Source organism: Montipora capricornis, chromosome 6, assembly GCF_036669925.1.
Source record: "Montipora capricornis isolate CH-2021 chromosome 6, ASM3666992v2, whole genome shotgun sequence".
Classification (NCBI taxonomy): domain Eukaryota; kingdom Metazoa; phylum Cnidaria; class Anthozoa; order Scleractinia; family Acroporidae; genus Montipora; species Montipora capricornis.
Genome location: NC_090888.1, coordinates 12,216,906 through 12,232,624, shown reverse-complemented (window position 1 = coordinate 12,232,624; position 15,719 = coordinate 12,216,906). Strand labels below are relative to the sequence as shown.

Below are 15,719 nucleotides of genomic sequence, written 5' to 3'. Positions count from 1 at the left end.
TGACGCGTTAATGTTTTCCTGATTCAGTGTACGGATGCATAGGCAGCCCAAGCTCGCGTCACTACAGACATCCGTTGAGAATTTAAACGCGTTATAAGACTTTGTATGGGAAATAAAATACCGTCGATTATGAAGCCTAAAAAATGCTCAATTTAACGTTCATTCAATAAAATAAATAAAAATGACTCACCTCTGGTGTATTCTTGTGCCTTTTAGAGCTTATTTTACCGCTTCGGGAAGTCTGTGTTTTCAATGTGCTAAGACGAAGTCAAGGCTGCCCACTAAGATTTCGACCGTTGTCATCTCAGAGGCGGTTTGCGACTCGAAAATCCATGCCAGCTGCGATTTTTTCACGCAAAGCTAAAGCCACATCATTTTCGAACCTCCGTGAATGTTTCGTCGTCAAAATCCCCACGCACATGGCTGGAAATGAGCATTTTCTGCGTCGATTCCACGATAGCTGATGAATTTAACTGCTGATCACCGCACAGGACACGGAGCTTGGGTCCGAGGTCAAATTAACTCCACCCGATGAGGTACAGTCATTTCATGTACAACACTTACCCCGTCCCCACAGCGTCACTCGTAACCATGGAGCTGTTCGAGAAGCCGCATACAAAGTCTTATAACGCGTTTAATTCTCAACGGCTGTCTGTAGTGACGCGAGCTTGGGCTGCCTATGCGGATGATGCTTAAGTGAAACCTCGAAAGTATCTCTTTCACCTACATTTTCCTTTTAAAGGCCTTCGAGAGCTTCGTTTATGCAGATTAATGATCATTCTGGATAGAATAAAACATCCATTACATTTTGTGCAAGGTAAGCATATTTAACTAACAAATTTCAACAACGTCTATGCGTGTGTAAGCTTATTTTTTGGAATGAATGTGAGTGAAAATACAGTGTATGTGGTTCGAGACAGGCACTGCCCTCACCACTGTTTCAACCAATTATTGTCCTCCCGAATTAAAAATTGTGGCATGGCTTTTCCAAAACTGAACTGAAGAGACGCGGTACAAATTGAACAATTAACCGCTCTCCCAAGCGAGGCACTTTGAAGTAAACGATTTTCTGATCTCGAGCTAGACTTGTTTATCACTAAGGGTGTATTTTTGAGGGTTGTTTTGGCTTAAAAGAATTGGATTGAGAAGAAAACAGCAGTGCCACCGAAGGTTAATTTCTACCTGTGAGAATTTACTGTAGGTTAGTTCGTCTGTATTTTCTCAAACTCTTTTACGTTTTTCTTTAAAAACCATCACCAAGTCTCTTTCTTAATGTCTTAAATCACAATTTTGTGCTACGAGCGAATTCAGCTGAACCAAGACTGACTTATTCATTGGATTTTACTGATGTTCATCAATAATTTGACACATTCATTCAAAGGCCAATACATGCATGGGGTTTTGCTCCTGGGGCATACTCCAGGGTCATTTTCCACCACCAGTGTAATCAAGAGCTAAAGATTTTGTGAAGCACATGGCCTTTCTTTATTTTATTTCACCACATATCTGTTCTTTATAATTCTTGATGATACAGTACATGCACTTTTAAAGCATTTCTTATGTAACTTTGAAATCAGATGTGCAACTCACATAACTGAGCTTAGTGAATGTATTCTTGTCCCTGACATAGACTTCGTTAAATCTCACACAGCTTATTTTGGTTTCGTGAAAGGAGGAAACTTCCTAACCCAGGGTCTGATTTCCAGATTTTTCTGAAGGTGTGTAGCAAAGCATGCATGATTTTCTTGTCATAAACAATAAATAATGATAACATAAAATACACGTAATTATAAAAAATAAGATAATGTGGTGTGTTTCCAAAAGAACACCTTAATGACAGGATTATCCAGAAAATTAAAAGAGAAAAATAAACCCAAGTGTGTGTCTGAGACTGGATGTGGGTACGTTACAGCATTTGCAAGATTGTGTTGAAACAAAACAAACTTGAAATGGATTTTTGTCCCCTTAAAACTTGCAAGGAGATGTTTGATGAAAGCATACATGTAGGTGTTTTCCAATGAGGACAGTCTACCATGATGATTGCGTGTTTAGTAAAGCAACAAAATGCAAGTTTGTCTAGACCAGTTCTAGACTGTTTTCACCAACATGTATTTCGTGGCCACAAACATGGAGTGGAAACTTTTTTAGTGAATGTAAAGGCTTAAATTTGAGAAGAACTGCCTTGTTCAAGAATATTAATTTCCATGCAGCTATTTCCTTGTGAAACATAATTCTCTTAAAAACCTAATAACATTATGGGTATTGAGCAATACCGAAGTAATTAAATTAGCTTGGGCCAAAATTTGTCACTCTTTGATGTTATCTTTGTGAGGACCTTAAATCTTGAAAGGAAAAATTCCAAGTGGTTATGAAGTTGGCTTAATTTTGAACCCAATGTACACAATAAGCAAAGCCACATCTTCCAGGCTTGTAAAGGGATTTAAGCTGGAAACTTCTAAAAAAATCCTGTGTATCCCATAGTTTGATTATTCCTTTCTTCCTGACTGCAATAATTATTACTTTCATGCATGATCTGGTATTTTTCATCTTTTATACTTCATGTAATTATTAATTTCTGAAATTTGCCATTCAGGTGTTTCAGTTTTTTTTTTCTTTCATTACAGATACCTATGTCTTTAATCGGTTATGGACTTTCTCAAAAGAAAGCAAGAGAAGAAGGGAAAGAGTCAAAGCAACATTCAGGTAAAGTTGTGTAAACTGAAGCAATTGTCAAATAGAATCTGAACCTAAATTAATTGACTAAGTCTAAGCTCTTTGAATTTTACTTAAGGTTTTCTGCCAGTGGTTAATGTGCTGCTGGTGCACTCTAAACATTTTGCTAAGGACGTCCATTTCATAGAATCTTGCTAAACAACCAAACCTAATAGAGGTTCCTTTTGTGTCTTGTGAGTAGCGTTGCTAGTTTAGATGCCTGCTGTCTAGAGGAATCCCTAAAAGGGCCAAATTCGACTGGTTTTCTGCTTTTCAGAGTTACTGAGCCAGAACTGATTATCATTCAAATAATCTTGTCTGCGCTTTGTATGTGAATGCCACCTTTTAGTCACGTATGGTTTGTTATCAATTTTCACAGATGTTTCTACCAATGAACAAAGTCAGCTACTAGTTGAAAGCAAATGGTTTCCATCTTCTTCTCAGGCTTCTCATGTGACATGTAAATTGTGAGTCAGTAGTCACTCAACATTTTTCTTGCATCTGCAAACAAAAAAAGAAGAGGCTTTAGTTCTGTTGTGCACTTAGGGGGTTTAGCGGAAACTTGACGAAAGATAATTTTTATCTGTATGCCTGATTTTCTGTGAGCGCCAAACATACACACTGCCAGCATCGATGGTATCTTTGTCCTCACCCAAACATTTTTCACCAGTTGCAGAATGAGAAACTGTGTTGCGATATCTCAAGATTTCATCAAACCTCTTCTCTGTTGTTTGAATTTGTGATTTATTCAGCCGTTCATTTCTTGTGAGGCATTTCTTGCAGAGATTCCACCTGAAAGTCTATGTTACGTAATTTGTCAGATGTCGAGGCCATTGTGGTATACATGTAGTTCTTGACGTTGGGGTGAGGAGATTTGACACCATAGAAGCTCTGAATGCTATTGAGTTTTTCATAAAAATATTAATATGTGTTAAAGCGAGGCACTGTTACCGTGTTCGTAGTACGTAAATGATAGATATGAGAAGTCTTCTTGGTTAAAATATGACCCATAGAGGGAGGGGTACAATGATCATGAAAAATCTTATATGCTAAGATTTATAATTTATATAGAGGATATTACATGGCCGCGTGGGGATACGAATTTTATCTTTTGAGTGTGGAAAGTCTCTCTCATGAGTGAGCGAAACGAACGAGTGAGAGATACTTTCAGCACGAGAAGATAAAATTCGTATCCCCGTGTGGCCATGTAATGTTCTGTTTATTATATACATGTAGATATTGATGAAATTTCTAGCTTTAAAACAACTTGTTTTATTTGGTTTGGAAATGATGAAAAATTGTTCACCAACCACTAAAACATGCATGGTGTGTAACATGAAACAAGATACGAAAGTTATGAAAAACAAATCATGATAATGTAAAATTTGCAATAAAAATGTTAATGTAGTAGAGAAGAATTATATTAAAGCACAAAAGTATCGTACAATGAAGAGGAAGCTCGCGTTTTTTTGGCTAATCGTGTTCATTACCATGACGACAGCTATATCCTCACATGTGAAAGATAAAAACGATACGTTCACTGCGCGCGGTGAAGATATGATTTTTTAGTAAAAGGAGAAATCCTGGCATTTCATCAGTATCTTATAAATAAAATCGAAGATTATCTAAGATAAGATTTATAATTTATAATCGTCACTCCATTTCAATTGGAATATAATTGTTATTTCTACTGTATTGATTTTATGCCTATTCGTGTGCATTGAAGTTATTACCACGAAGAACTGTAATACGCAAGCTTAAGACTCGTCCACACAGAAAGAATTTTGTGTGGCAATCCTTTTATGAAAGCAAACATTTGCGTTATATGTGGATAGGACTACAGAAACATTTAGAAACTCTGCTTGTTTGTGTACCAGGAATGCGTTTCATGATGGTGATACATATATGTATAAGGAAATAAGCCAAGAGGGCTTGCAAAGCAATGAAACCTCTAATAAAATCGACTCACAAGATTAAATTTAGCACGCCAACAGTTATTTACATGTATCACTAAAACGCTTACTCGCCAGCTTTTCAGCAAATATATGTGTGTATACGTGTGTAGTTCATTCTTGCAATTTTTTCATGTAATTTCTCTCGCGTATTTTATCCGTGTGAGCTATGAATCGTAATCTGAAGATGGATTATAGTTAGCTAGGAAATCGTTAAGGCAAGCTAAGAATAGTCCACCATATGCAAAGGATGGATTTGGTTTGAAATTGAAAAGAAGGGAATAACAGTGAATCAATCAACCTCTAAAGTGACCTCATTTTCTTGGTGTTTGTTTGTTTTGCAGCTAATTCTTCATGTCAAAGTCATATCATAGAATGGATAAGACAAATTTACCAAAAGCGTGATGGAGTGGTTTTTCCAGTTCCTTGGTGTGAAGGGTTCTGCTACCATCTAGAGAATATTTTCACCAGACTTAAAATTGTTGCTAAAGAAAAGACACGCGGAACGCTGACGAAAGAAATCACCAACATGACAAGTATTTTTACATCACTCAAAGATTGCCACCATCCACGGATTGTCCTAATTGTGGGCGAACCCGGCATGGGAAAGACGACCCACTGCCAAAAACTAGCATATGACTGGACAACTAAACAAGACTGCAAATGGGACGAGTCTTTCCCAAGAGTAGATGTAGTCGTGCTCCTCAGATGTCGAGAAAATTTAATTGAATCTAGCATCTGGGAGTCTATTGAAGATGAAATTATGCCGAAAGGAACTGCCCCAGAGTTGAAAGAAACATTTTTCCGGTTCCTGGGAGGAAACCCGTCGAATGTCCTGTTAGTGCTCGATGGGTTAGATGAGGCAGAGCCTCAAAAATTGGCTGTGTATTTTGATCTCGTTCAGGGAAAGCTGCTTCGTGGTTGTCAAATTGTTCATACTTCTCGATATGAAGCACAAAAAGACGCTGCGACTCACTCGGACACGCTGTTAGAAATTGTGGGATTTACGAAAAGTGATGCGGAGTGTCTTATAAGGAAGCATTTTCAGCACGCAGGACAAATGACAGGGAAGTTGATAAGAGTACTTTGGCACCAGAATGATGATGGTGATCATAGTGGCGATGATCAGCACATTCAAGGTAACCTTAAAGAACTAACGAAAAGCCCTTTCAACGTACTACCAAACGTCACTCAGCTGTATGTAGAAATTGTTCGCTGTCTTTTAAAACAATGCGAAATCAAGAACCACTTACCAAGTTGTGGCATAGACCTTTTTTCAGTTTACAAAGAGGACCTGATGACCCTAGGAAGAATGGCGCTGGAATCCCTTTGTAAAGGAGAGCTGCATTTCGAAGTCGTCGAAGGGAATTTCAAGGAAAGTCTGTTCATTAAATTTGGCTTTCTCTCGGTCCAGGCTGGCGGTAGGAAGAGAACGTCTTGTTTCCGTTATAGCTTCTTTAACAAGAGTTTTCAAGAATTCTTTTCCGGTCTATATCTTGCATTTTCCATCCTTGATGGAGAAATTGACAAGAAATCAGTTCTGACCGACGAAAGGTTCTTTGGTCAAGCAAGACAAGTTTTCGTCTTCATGAATGAAATTATAGCCTTGCAATCCAAAGAAACTGCAGTGTCGCTTGCTGTCTCACGTGCAAACCTGGAGGACCGCATATCTTCGGGTAAGCAGAACTTGAAGTTGCTGTTAGCTTTTAACTTAATAAAGGAATGTCAACGTTTCTCGGAAAACCTTTATACTAAATTAGCTGATAGGTTTGGAAGGAATCTTGATTTAACTGAAATTGAATTGTCAATGTTATTCTATGAGACTTTGCCTGACCGCATTTCTGTGCATTCACAGGCCCTCACAGTAAACACCTCCCTTATTTCTTTGGATTTGTCTGGCGATAAGGAGGCTACATCCTCTTCTCAGGTCCTCACAGTAAACACTTCCCTTACTACTGTACATGTCGTTCGGGTTTCTCTTACAACGCCATCGGTGGTGAGGGTACTAAATCACTTTCCCAGGCCCTCAAAGTAAACACCTCCCTTCCTACTTTGTATTTGGATGGCAACCCCATCGAAGATGTGGATCAACTATTTCCCAAATTGTAGTCGCTCACAGTAAACTAATTAAGTAATTAGCTTGGGCCAAAATTTGTCATTCTCTGATGTTTTTTTTTTGTGACGACCTTAAATCTTGAAAGGAAAAAATTCCAAGTGGTTAATGAAGTTGGCTTAATTTTGAACTCAATGTATACCTAAGCAAAACAGCTTCCTCCAGACTCATAAAGGGGATATAAGCATGGAACTTCTAAAAACCCCCGTATATCCCATAACTTGATTATTCCTTTTTTCCTGACTGCATATTACTTTGATGATCTGACATTTTGATCTTTGAATTAAGGTTTTCTGCCAGTGGTTGATGTATGTGCTGCTGGTGCGCTCTTGCCAAACAACGAAACCTAATAGAAGTTCTTTTTAAGTATTGTCAGTGGCGAACAGTTGCTAGTTTAGGTTCCTGCTGTTTAGAGGAATCTATGGCAAGCCGTTACTGCCAAAAGCCCTTGACCTTTCTAGAAACCAGGTTGAAATCCATGTTGACACTATCGAGTTATAGAAATTGTAGGTTCAGTTACGTTTGGCGGTGGTCTAGTTTCGAGAAACAGGCCCCTGGGGCCTGTTTCTCGAAAGTCCCGAAACTTTACGGGCCATTTTCGGGTGTCACAATTCCCTTTGTATCTCAAGAACGGAGAGGATTTAAGTCGTCAAACTTCACAGTCACTTTTCTTTTTGTTACCTTGAAAACATGTTAAAAGATCGGCTTTCCAAATCAAGCGGCTGGCACTTTCACAAATGGCTTTTCGGGCCCGAAAAGTTTTCGGGACTTTCGAGAAACGGGCCCCAGTTCTTGGTTCAGTGTGTGGCATGTAATGTCGAGTTCTCGTATTGAGGTTGAGTTTCTGCGATCTAGTGTCCAAGTCTCCCTAGCAAAGGTTGAATTTTTTGCCATCTAGTGTCCAGTACTCGCTAGCGAGTTTTCAAATTCTCGTCAGTGAGCTGAATTCTCGCTAGCGAGTTCATTCCCAGGACCTGCTCTGATAGTATGGCGCTTTGTACAAACATGTCACTTTTCTTTACATAACGTTCTAAGCAAGGACCAGCGTAACAAAACAGAAGCACCATATCCTGGTCAAGGACCTTATCAGCGATTTAAATATTATAAAAAAGCTAAAAAGAGCAAGGCTGGTATTACGGTGAAGGAATGTATTGAAAATAGCCAATATTTCGAAAGGCACTGCCTTTCTTCATCAAGGTACACAAGCAATGATTACGGTTAACAAAGACGTTACAATTTGAATAGTGATATGGCGTGTGATTTGATGCAGCACTAAAAACAAGGAATTAACGGACTTAATGGATACGGTACAATAATTAAAAGGAATGATGACTGAAATTGTATAACGGTAAAGAAATAGAGGGAGAAAAAGGTGGATTACATTTGATGTTTCTTAAGACCGAAAGGTTCAAGGGATATGCTTCTCTTGCTTTGCGTACACTATTACGATTGGAATGAATGTGCTCGAGTGGAATAAGTGAAATGTCTTTGGCGGTGTGATTATTAGTGAGGAAATGTTCAGAAACTGTGGTGGGTTTGGAGAGGTTGGCTGGTTTGTCGACTGGTCTGTGGTGTTCGTTAAAACGGTCTCTTAGTCTTCGTTTGGTTTCTCCAATGTATTGTTTAAGGCAACGGTTGCATACCATGTAGATAACATTTTTTGAATTGCAGTTGATGTTATGAGTAATATGTCTTGTTTCGCCTGTGGAACGGAATGCGTAACTAGTTTGTCCGTCAGTAATGTAAGTGCGGTAAGAACCCCGAGGTTGATTTTGTGGCGTAGGATTGTGTAGTTTGGCACAAACAAGGTAGTTTTTGAGGTTGCTACAGTACGACTGTGAAAAGCTACAAGAGGAATACTTTGGATAGACTGTTCACAGTCCCCTATTTTCCCGTTTGATCGTCGGGATCGAGCACAAATTGCCGCCATCTTTGTTTTTAAATAGCGAGTACGAACTGAAGAGAGTGACATAACTACCGAATGGGTGGTGGGAGTGGAGGGGTTTCGGCGGGGCACCCACTCGGTAGTTATGTCACTCTCTTCAGTTCGTGCTCGCTGTTTAAAAACAAAGATGGCGGCAATTTGTGCTCGATCCCGACGATCAAACGAGAAATTAGGGGACTGTGAACAGTCTATAGTTTTGAAGACATTGTACACATGTAGCAACGAGGTACTGAAGTAAGAATGTTGGAGTTCTTACGAGTAATAGACAAAATATAGCGAAGATCTGGATTGTAAGTTTAAAGAAAGGGAACACGTTCTGGTTTATTGAGTGTGTCGGTAGAAGTATCTTTGGGTGAAAGTGCGTCGTCTCGTGCAATGTTGTGTGTTCGTCATATTTCTTGTTTGAAAAAGGGGCGATTGTAACCACGTTCGTGGAGATATGTGATGAGTTCATTGGTGTGAAGGGTGATTGTTTCGTTTCTGGAGCAAATGCGACGAAGGTTGAGAGCCAAGCCAATGGGAATAGAACGTTTGGTGTGTAAAGGGTGGCATGAAGAATGTAACGTTTGTCAGTAGGTTTGGTGTATAAGTCAGTGGTAATTGTGCCGTTGAGTAGAGACGTTGACATCTAAAAAAGATGTGGCTATGAACGAATGATTGTATGTAAATTTCATCACAGCGTGAATTCCGTTGAGATGAGTAGTAAAATTGTTGAGTTTCTCCAGTGAATGTGTCCATATCATAAAGGCGGCACCATTTGTGAGGTTTGTGAGGAGCGTGTGATAAAGCGTCGGTCTCAAAAAATTAATCTGAATTCATGGAACCCTTGCCATTCAGCGAACTCTTGAATTCATCGAAGTTTTGAACTCATCTTACCGTTAAATTCTTCAAACTTTTGAATCCATCGAACATTTGAATTCAGGGCCGTCTGGAAAAGCCGGAATCTGGAAGCGGATTCATTTCACCTAAAAAGGTTGTATGATCTGTTACACACTTACAGCTGCAAAATTTATTTTTTTACGGATTTGGAGTGTTATGCACATGGTTGTGACGACAAAGTTCGTACCACTGCTGTTACCCCTGTTTTGAACACCTCAAGTTACGAGAATGATTGACGTTAAGACTTGGTGGCGTAGCCTCCTACGCAGACGTTCTTAGGGCTTTGTCACGCGTTCCTCCCCAACCACTTCGTTGGGAAGGAACGTGTGAGGAAGCCGGAAGGGCGTTTGCGTTGGCGGCTATTGGTGGCGTTGTTTGACCCAAGTGCAGCTGGCAGAGTATCAAAATGCGGAACTTTGATACTCTGCAGATTTTAGAGGATGCTACCCTGAGATACATTATTTGAGGAAGATCGTGTTTGTTTACCCTAACCTTCTACGCGTCACCTGCCACCCATCACCTTTTACCCGTCACCTGTCACCCGTCACCCCCACCCGTCAGCCGTAGAAGAGAACTGCTGCAAAATCGATGTATGACAACTCCAGTGACAGTGTTTTGCTATCCACACCAGAATCAAATCATTGTGAAACACTTGCTACGATTACTCACCTTTGTCGTGTTGGAAAAGAAAAAAAAGACAATGTAAATCCTTTGTTTACATTGGAAGCGCACTTGGCTAACAAGCTAGTTTACAGTCACTCTTTTTTTAAAAAATCTGTAAGAAACAATTCAAACTTGACAGAAACATGATTAAGAACACCAACTGGCGGGGGGTAACCAGTTGGCTATTTACAAAGCGTGGTAAAGTTGAATCTGGGACAACCGGAAACAAATCCAAAGCAGAATTCAGAACGAGATTTGAACCCGGAGCAGCCGCATGCAAACCCAACGCCCTTACCACTGGACCATGCTGCCTCCCCAAGTTCAGTATAGTTCAGTGAGACCCCCGTTTCTCGAAAGTCCCGAAACTTTAGGGGCCGTTTTCTGGTGTCACAATTCCCTTTGTATTTCAAGAACGGAGAGGATTTAAGTCGTATGACTAGGATTGACTACAAAGACCAATTGCAACATCCTCTTAAAAAAATAAGTAAGTGATCGATAGACCACGTATAAAATAAAATGTTTCTTTCGCTGCCCTTCTGCTTTGCTTGCAAATCGATTGTCAAACGCACTTTAATAATACGAGATCGCTACTAGTTTCTATTGTGTAAATTCTATGCCAACTCGTGTTCGTTTTAGTTACTACCTCTAAGAACTGTAGTGCGCAAGCTATAAGACTCATCCACGCAGGGAGAATTTTCTGTGGCAAATTTTTTGTGAAAGCAAACATTTGCTTGTGTAGATAAGACGACGGAAACAGTGTGTACCAGGAATGAGGTTTATGGTTGTGATAAATAGGAAAATAAGCCAACAGGGCTTGCAAACCAGTGAAACGTCCAAATTTACTCACAAGGTACTGATTTGAAATTAGCATGCAAACAGTTATTTATCACTAAAACGCTTACTATCTTTTCAGTAAATATATTTGCCTTAATACATTCTCGCAATTTCTTCATGAAATTTCTCTCGCACATTTTATCCGTGTGAGCCATGAATCTTTATCTGAAGACGAATTAGCCAGGAAATCGTTAAGCCAAGCTTACAATAGTCCACCAGTTGCAAATGATGGATTTCGCTTTGAAGAAGCGAATAACTCTGAATCAATCAACCTCTAATGACCCCTGTTCTTGATGTTTGTTTTGCAGCTAGTTCTTCATGTCAAAGTGATATCATAGAATGGATAAGACAAATTTATCATAAGCGTGAAGGGGTAGTTTTTCCAGTTCCTTGGTGTGAAGGGTTCAGCTTCCAACTAGAGAACATTTTCACCAGACTTAGGATAGTCGCAAAAGAAAAGACACGCGGAACGCTGACCAAAGAAATCACTAACATGACAAGTATTTTTACATCACACGAAGATTGCCAACATCCACGGATTGTCCTGATTGAGGGTGAACCCGGCATGGGAAAGACGACCTACTGTCAAAAGCTGGCATATGATTGGGCAACTAAACAAGACCGCGAATGGGACGAGTCTTTTCCAAGAGTAGAGGCGCTCCTGCTCCTCAGATGTCGTGAAATTGAATCTACCATCTGGGAGGCTATTGACGATCAAATCATACCGAGAGGAACTGACCCAGAGTTGAAAGAAACGTTTTTCCGGTTCGTGCAAGAAAATCCTTCTAAAGTCCTGTTAGTGCTCGATGGGTTAGATGAGGCAGACCCTCAGAAATTGGCTGTGTATTTTGATCTCATTCAAGGAAAGCTGCTCCCTGGTTGTCACATTGTTCTTACTTCTCGTCACGAAGCAGGAAATAAAGTAGTGCCTTACTTGGACACACTGTTGGAGATTGTGGGATTCACGACAAGTAATGCAAAGTGTTTTATAAGGAAGTATTTTCGGCATGCAGGGCAAATCGCAGAGAAGCTGATAAAAGTACTGTGGCATCCGTATGATGATGATGGTCAGCATATTGAAAAGAATTTAAAAGAACTAACAAAAAACCCTTTAACTACTCTTCTGCTCTGTGTGCTTTTCGAAGACTTTGGCGGCGTTCTACCCAACAACACAACACAGCTGTACTTAGAGATTGTTCTCTTCGTTTTGAGACGATACGAAATGAAGAACCACTTACCAAGAAGTGGTAAAGACCTTCTTTCCGTTTACAGGAAGGAACTCACGACTCTAGGGAGAATGGCGTTGGAATGTCTTTTTAACGGAGAGCTGCATTTAGAAGACGTCGAAGGGAGTTTCAAGGAAAGTCTGTTTATTAAATTTGGCTTTCTCTCGGTCCAGGCTGGCGGTAGGAAGAGAACGCCTTGTTTCCGTTATAGCTTCTTTAACAAGAGTTTTCAAGAATTCTTTTCCGGTCTGTATCTTGCATTTTCCATCCTTGATGGAGAAATTGACAAGAAATCAGTTCTGACCGACGAAAGATTCTTTGGTCAAGCAAGACAAGTTTTCGTCTTCATGAATGAAATTATAGCCTTGCAATCCGAAGAAACTGAAGTGTCGCTTGCTGTCTCACATGCAAACGTGGAGGACCGCAGATCTTCGGGTAAGCAGAACTTGAAGTTGCTGTTAGCTTTTGACTTAATAGAGGAATGTCAACGTTCTCGGAAAACCTTTATACTAAATTACCTGATAGCTAATTTAATCTTGATTTAACTGAAATTGATTTGTCAATGTTATTTTATGATACTTTGCCTGACTGACTGCGGAGTGCATTTCTGCGCTTTCATAGGCTTCACATTAAACACTTCCCTTATTTCTTTGGATGTCTCGCAATTCCATTGGTGATAAGGGGACTAGTTCCCTTTCGGAGATCCTCGCAGTAAACACCTCCCTAACCACTTTCAATGCTGCTGCCTAACGATCGCCTTATTTTCGAGCGCGCGGGGGACCAAATTTCTGAACGAGTAGCCCGAACGGGCGTTTAACTTATCACAAGTTGATTCATCCTCACTTTCTTGTAAATTTGATCCCACCTGGAGATTAAAGGAGAAAAAGGCGATATGCATGGTTGGCGAGAAGGGCAACTGAGCAAATTCTACTAATAAACGACTCTTTAACTTGTAAACGTGTTCAATATTGGACAATAGGTACAGTGATAGCCACAGTCATTTTTTCAACGGCTTAATTAATTCTGGGCTCTTGAAATAATGATTCGGGCTCCTAAATTTTAATGTTGGAAGAAGGGCTTCCGGATAATTTTCTTACGCAGCAGCCTTGCCTTTGGACGTGTCTGACAGCTCCATAGGTTAGAAAGGGGCTATTTCACTTTCTCAGGCCCTCACAGTAAACAGCTCCCGTACTACTTTGGGTTTGTTTTTGAACTCCATTGGTGGTGAGGGTGCCAATTCACTTTCCGAGGCCCCTTGTATTTGGACGCCAACCCCATTGATGATGCGAATCGAATACTTTCCTTTCTAATCACTTTCAGTAAACCACTCCCGCATTCTTTTGACCTTTTCAGTACGTCCGCATAGGCATTTCGTGTGCTCAATCACAAGAAATAAAGAGTTGCTTTCCGATGGAGACCCCAGTTGACACAACTGCTGTCCACGGCATGAAAAACTCTTGGCTCCCTAGTCTGCACATCTATCACTGAATGATGATATCTTTGTAAACTTGGATCAAACTTAGATTTTGTCAGAATATTAGGAATTCTATGATTGAAGGTTATAATATTGTTGTTAATTCTTAGGTAGTTAATAAAATATTTTAACTTTAATTCTTAGTAGTTTGTACATAAAGTACTTTTAATCGAAATCATGTAATTTTTTCGCTGTTTCTTTTGACAACGCAAGCTCCAAACAATAAGCATAGAATGAAAATTTAATTTTTTTTTTCTGTTACAAGGTATGTAGCTGATCTCTAAGACACCTAAACCCTTTTGCAAATAATATTTATGAGTGAATTTAAATATGACTTCACTTTGTATGGTAAATTTAATCCATGGTTTGAAACTCACCCTTCGACGCTTTAGTGCAAGCGAAATGCAGGACCAGTGTCAGCTAGACCTAGTTTGATGGCTTAGCTCCCACGAGTTCACTGTCCATCATTAGCAGAGCATGGCAGCTACATGTATTATACTGTAAGTTCTACCCCTGTGAAAAGTATTTGGATTTTTGTTTTCGACAGTTGTTTGTTCTTTTACAGGTTCATCTGTTCCACTGGAAATTCAAGCCCGGGGCTCAGAGGCTGTGTATGCTTTTCAGAAGGCCATGCAAACTGGGAAGGTCAAAGTTTATCGTGGGCGTATCATGCTTCTTGGACAGGACCGTGCAGGCAAAACAAGCCTGAAGAAATCTTTGCTCGGTTTGCCTTTTGACCCTTGGCAAGAGAGTACTGTTGGAGTGGAAGTTGATCCATCGACATTTGAAATTGGAGTGGATCATGTCATGAACTGGACTCCGAGTGAACGAAACAAACTCGAAGCGGGCTCCGAGTTTGAGAGAGAAATAGCAAGACTAATTGCTAATGATTTGGCCCAAACTGAAACAGACAAGAAAAATACAGAGTCACAATTGGACCAGGTCCAGGTATGATATGATTACCCAATCGAGTAAGACGTTGTGTGTAGTTTATTGCAAACAAGACTCTGATTGCGCACTGGTGATGGTATTAAAAAGAAATAATAGCTTATGTAGGAGGGCCATTTAGCAGAGTGGTTACAGGACTGGGCTTGTATGCGCATGCTCCAGATTCAAACCAGTAATCGAATGCTGCTTGATACATTTGTATCTTTTGATGCTGAATCCTGTAGTATATTCCCGGTTTTGACTGCAATTGAACGTGATATACCGCAGTACAGGGGTTGAGCAATTGGTACACGTTGTTTCCTTAATGTGCATGGTACATTACTTATACCAAGGGGGTGGGAACAGAAAGTTTGTATGGATGCTGCAGATCTCAATAGCGGCATATTTAAAATACTGCCTTAAAAATGAAGGTTCTTAATGACTTTTCTTACTGCAAGAGGAAGTAGTTTTCTAGGTGAGGACAGTTTCAGTTGATTTGTCTGACCAGCATCCTCTTTCACAATGAAACATCTAAATCACCCTTTTTCTTTCTAGAAGAGCAGCCTTGCAGAGGGGGTTGAAGATCAAGAAAACGTGAAGCTGTCAGCAAATGAGGCTGAATCATCTTCTTATATGGACCAGAAAAGCGAGATTGCAGAGGAGGTGGGAAAATCCAAGGATGAAGGGCCGGTAGAAAAAAGCAACGGGCTAGAGTTAAATATCGATACTGTGACCTTGCCAAGTAATGTCGCTGACCTAGTTGTGCGTTACTTGCAAAATCTCCGACTAGAAAATGACGTCAAAAAAGAAGAGGTGATTTTAACTCTGTGGGATTTTGCCGGCCAACATCTTTATTATGCTGCACATTCCGTGTTTCTATCCCAGCGAGCAGTTTACGTCTTGGTATATAATCTCAATAAAAGCTTGTTGGCGGAAGCAAAGCCCTTTTGCAGACAGGGAATTAATGAGATTTTGTTGGATAATTTGAACAATG

General features: G+C 40.0%; 1 protein-coding gene across 5 annotated transcripts in view; it reads left to right on the top strand.

The window, feature by feature from the left end:
- The first annotated feature begins 623 nt into the window (after nucleotides 1-623).
- LOC138051550 (uncharacterized) overlaps nucleotides 624-15,719 on the top strand; it is a 34,943-nt gene continuing 19,847 nt past the window's right edge. The window contains exons 1-7 of one of the 5 annotated variants that reach the window (XM_068897772.1): nucleotides 633-817; nucleotides 1,673-1,718; nucleotides 2,625-2,703; nucleotides 5,009-6,340; nucleotides 11,407-12,759; nucleotides 14,364-14,746; nucleotides 15,281-15,719. The exon at nucleotides 15,281-15,719 is cut by the window's right edge and continues 349 nt beyond it. In XM_068897772.1, the coding sequence (XP_068753873.1) occupies nucleotides 2,631-2,703; nucleotides 5,009-6,340; nucleotides 11,407-12,759; nucleotides 14,364-14,746; nucleotides 15,281-15,719 (3,580 nt within the window). In that variant the 5' untranslated portion in view covers nucleotides 633-817; nucleotides 1,673-1,718; nucleotides 2,625-2,630. Of the gene's footprint in view, nucleotides 818-1,630; nucleotides 1,719-2,624; nucleotides 2,704-3,091; nucleotides 3,180-5,008; nucleotides 6,341-11,406; nucleotides 12,760-14,363; nucleotides 14,747-15,280 lie in introns of those variants that run through there. The other 4 variants (XM_068897771.1, XM_068897773.1, XM_068897774.1 and 1 more) reach the window with 4 other exon arrangements.